General features: G+C 59.6%; 1 protein-coding gene across 2 annotated transcripts in view; it reads left to right on the top strand.

Moving 5' to 3' along the window:
• The first annotated feature begins 210 nt into the window (after positions 1 to 210).
• Positions 211 to 2,329, top strand: part of NADSYN1 (NAD synthetase 1) — a 33,782-nt gene continuing 31,663 nt past the window's right edge. For both annotated transcript variants that reach the window (XM_045297282.1, XM_045297283.1), the window contains exons 1-2: positions 211 to 348; positions 2,139 to 2,199. In XM_045297282.1, the coding sequence (XP_045153217.1) occupies positions 264 to 348; positions 2,139 to 2,199 (146 nt within the window). In that variant the 5' untranslated portion in view covers positions 211 to 263. The remainder of the gene's footprint in view (positions 349 to 2,138; positions 2,200 to 2,329) is intronic.

The raw sequence follows: 2,329 nt of genomic DNA, 5'->3' as shown, positions 1-2,329 counted from the left end.
GCCGGGCGGGCGGGCGGGTGGGGTGCAGCCTGGAGGGGCGGGACCTGACGCACTACTCCAAGGGCCCGCTGGGCAGGGCGCCTCCTGACGCACAGCGCAGCGGGCCCGCTTGAGGGGTGGAGCCTGAAGGGGGCGTGGCCTAAGCGCAGGTCCGCTCGCTGGGTGGAGTAGGACGAGCCGGAAGGGCCGGCGCTGGCTCCGCCTCCAAGCTCGGAGGACAGCCTGGCTGACCTGTGGTACCTGTACTACTGAGGGAGGCCAACATGGGCCGGAAGGTGACCCTGGCCACCTGTGCACTCAACCAGTGGGCCCTGGACTTTGAGGGCAATTTGCAAAGGATTCTGAAGAGTGAGTCGGGGGCTGAGCTGGGGGGCGGACGTCCACCCTGGCGGCCCCGCTACCCACCGAGACCTCCCCCTGCGGGCCTGGAGGGCCTGGCAGCCCCAGTGGGGACAGTTTCGAGAAGGCTAGTGGACAGCCCACGGGGCAAGTTTGCAGGCTGCCCTCCTAGTGGCACTGTAGGGGCTGAGCTGCCCGCCCTCCGGCGTGTGTAAGGGGCAGGGCCCCGCGGGCTACGGGTGTCTGCACAGAGGCCTGCAGTGAACTGCCTGTGGCCCCACGGGCCCTCTCTGGTGGGTGGTCCCTAGGAGGTGCACCCAAAGAAGGGGAGGGAAGGGTCTCACTTTTGCAATGGTAGCGGGCCAGCCAGGGCACACCAGTGGGTGTGGCCACTAGCTCTAGCACTGAGGGTTAGATCAGAGCCCAGGATCTTCTCCGCCACTGGCTGGAATCTTGTTCTTTTCTTTCGAAAATCAACCTGCCTGTCTTTCATCATTGCCTGCGCACCCTCATTGGGGTGAAGGAAGCCGGGGTCTCCAGCAGCTCAAGGTAATTTCCAGGTGGCCTGGCCCCTGGCATTAGAGAGCTGCTCCCTCAACCCACCTTGGCGGTCCTGCCTGCATGGGTCCCAGGTGCTGGGCTGGATGCCCCTTCCAGTCCTGTACTCTGCATCAGAGGTCCAGCATCTGCTTATTAATAAACCTCAATGTGCTTGCCTTCTTCATTTCCACCCTCCGCCTCTTCGGGGAAGCAGCAATCGAGGGATCAAGAATGTGTTGAAAAACTAAGGCGTTACCTTGAGGACTCAGGTGCACCTGGTAGTTGCAGGTGCAGGATATCCATGCATGTTTCATGCGCATGTGATATCAATCCACGATAGTTTCGATCTCCTCGCATGCATGTGGAAGCTGGACATTGAATAAGGAAGACCGCAGAAGAATCGATGAAATGGACAGTACGTACCACGGACTGCCCAAAGAACCAACAAGATCTGCCTTGGATGAAAGACAGGCAGACTGCTCCTGAGAGGCAAGGCTGGTGAGACTCTGTCTCACGTCCTTTGGACAGGTTGTCAGCAGAGACCAGTCCCTGGAGAAGGACATCCTGTTTGGTCCAGTGGAGGGGCAATGCAAAAGAGGGAGGCCCTCGACGAGATGGCTGGACCCAGTGGCTGCAACAATGGGCTCAAGGGTCAGAACAATGGTGAGGGTGGCCTGGGACGGGCAGTTCTGTTGTGAACAGGGTCGCCGTGAGTCAGAACCGACTCAGCCCGCCCTAACAACACAACAACAACGTCTGCCCTAGTTCACTTCTCAACAGGCTCCGTCGGAAAGCACGGCTATTTCAGCTTCAGCCTCGGGAAGGAGCCGGGGGTTAAAGCACTCCACCAACCGCCCCACAAGAGATAGATGAGGCAGGCTGCTTCTATAAACACGCCCCGGCCTTAGAGACCCGATGGGCCGGTTCTAGGCCGTCACCCAGGGTCTCTGGGAGGTGGCATCAGCCCGATGTGCAGTGGTTTTCACCACAGCGTGGGGGCAATGACTCACAAAAAGGTTGGTCCTTCAGACCCGCCCAACACAGTGCCTGTGAAGTAAAGCCTGGCCTCTGTGTGGACGGAGTCACTGCCTGGAAAGCCCTATGGAGTGGGTAGCAGACCCAAGCAGGGTGCTGTAGACCTCCCTGGTGGTGTAGTGGGTTCAACATTGGGCCGCTAACTGCAGCATGGGGTGTCGTAGCTGTGTCTGGCGGTGCCGTAGGTGCTAAAATCGCTCTCCTTTCTCTGTGTGTCTGTGAAGGTATTGAAATTGCCAAGAGCAGAGGAGCGAGGTACAGGCTTGGACCAGAACTGGAAATATGGTGAGAGTAACCCCACACCCACCCTGGGGTGACCTGAGCACACAGTCCAGGCTGGGGAAGGTGGTAGGGTCCAGGGATACCAGGGGAGGCAGAAAGATGCCTGGTCCTTCAAGAGGCCATCAACGAGCTG

This window comes from Echinops telfairi, unplaced genomic scaffold (assembly GCF_000313985.2).
Source record: "Echinops telfairi isolate 266 unplaced genomic scaffold, ASM31398v2 ScPeMD7_7417;HRSCAF=8455, whole genome shotgun sequence".
NCBI classification, from domain to species: domain Eukaryota; kingdom Metazoa; phylum Chordata; class Mammalia; order Afrosoricida; family Tenrecidae; genus Echinops; species Echinops telfairi.
This window is presented reverse-complemented; position numbering and strand designations above follow the sequence as displayed.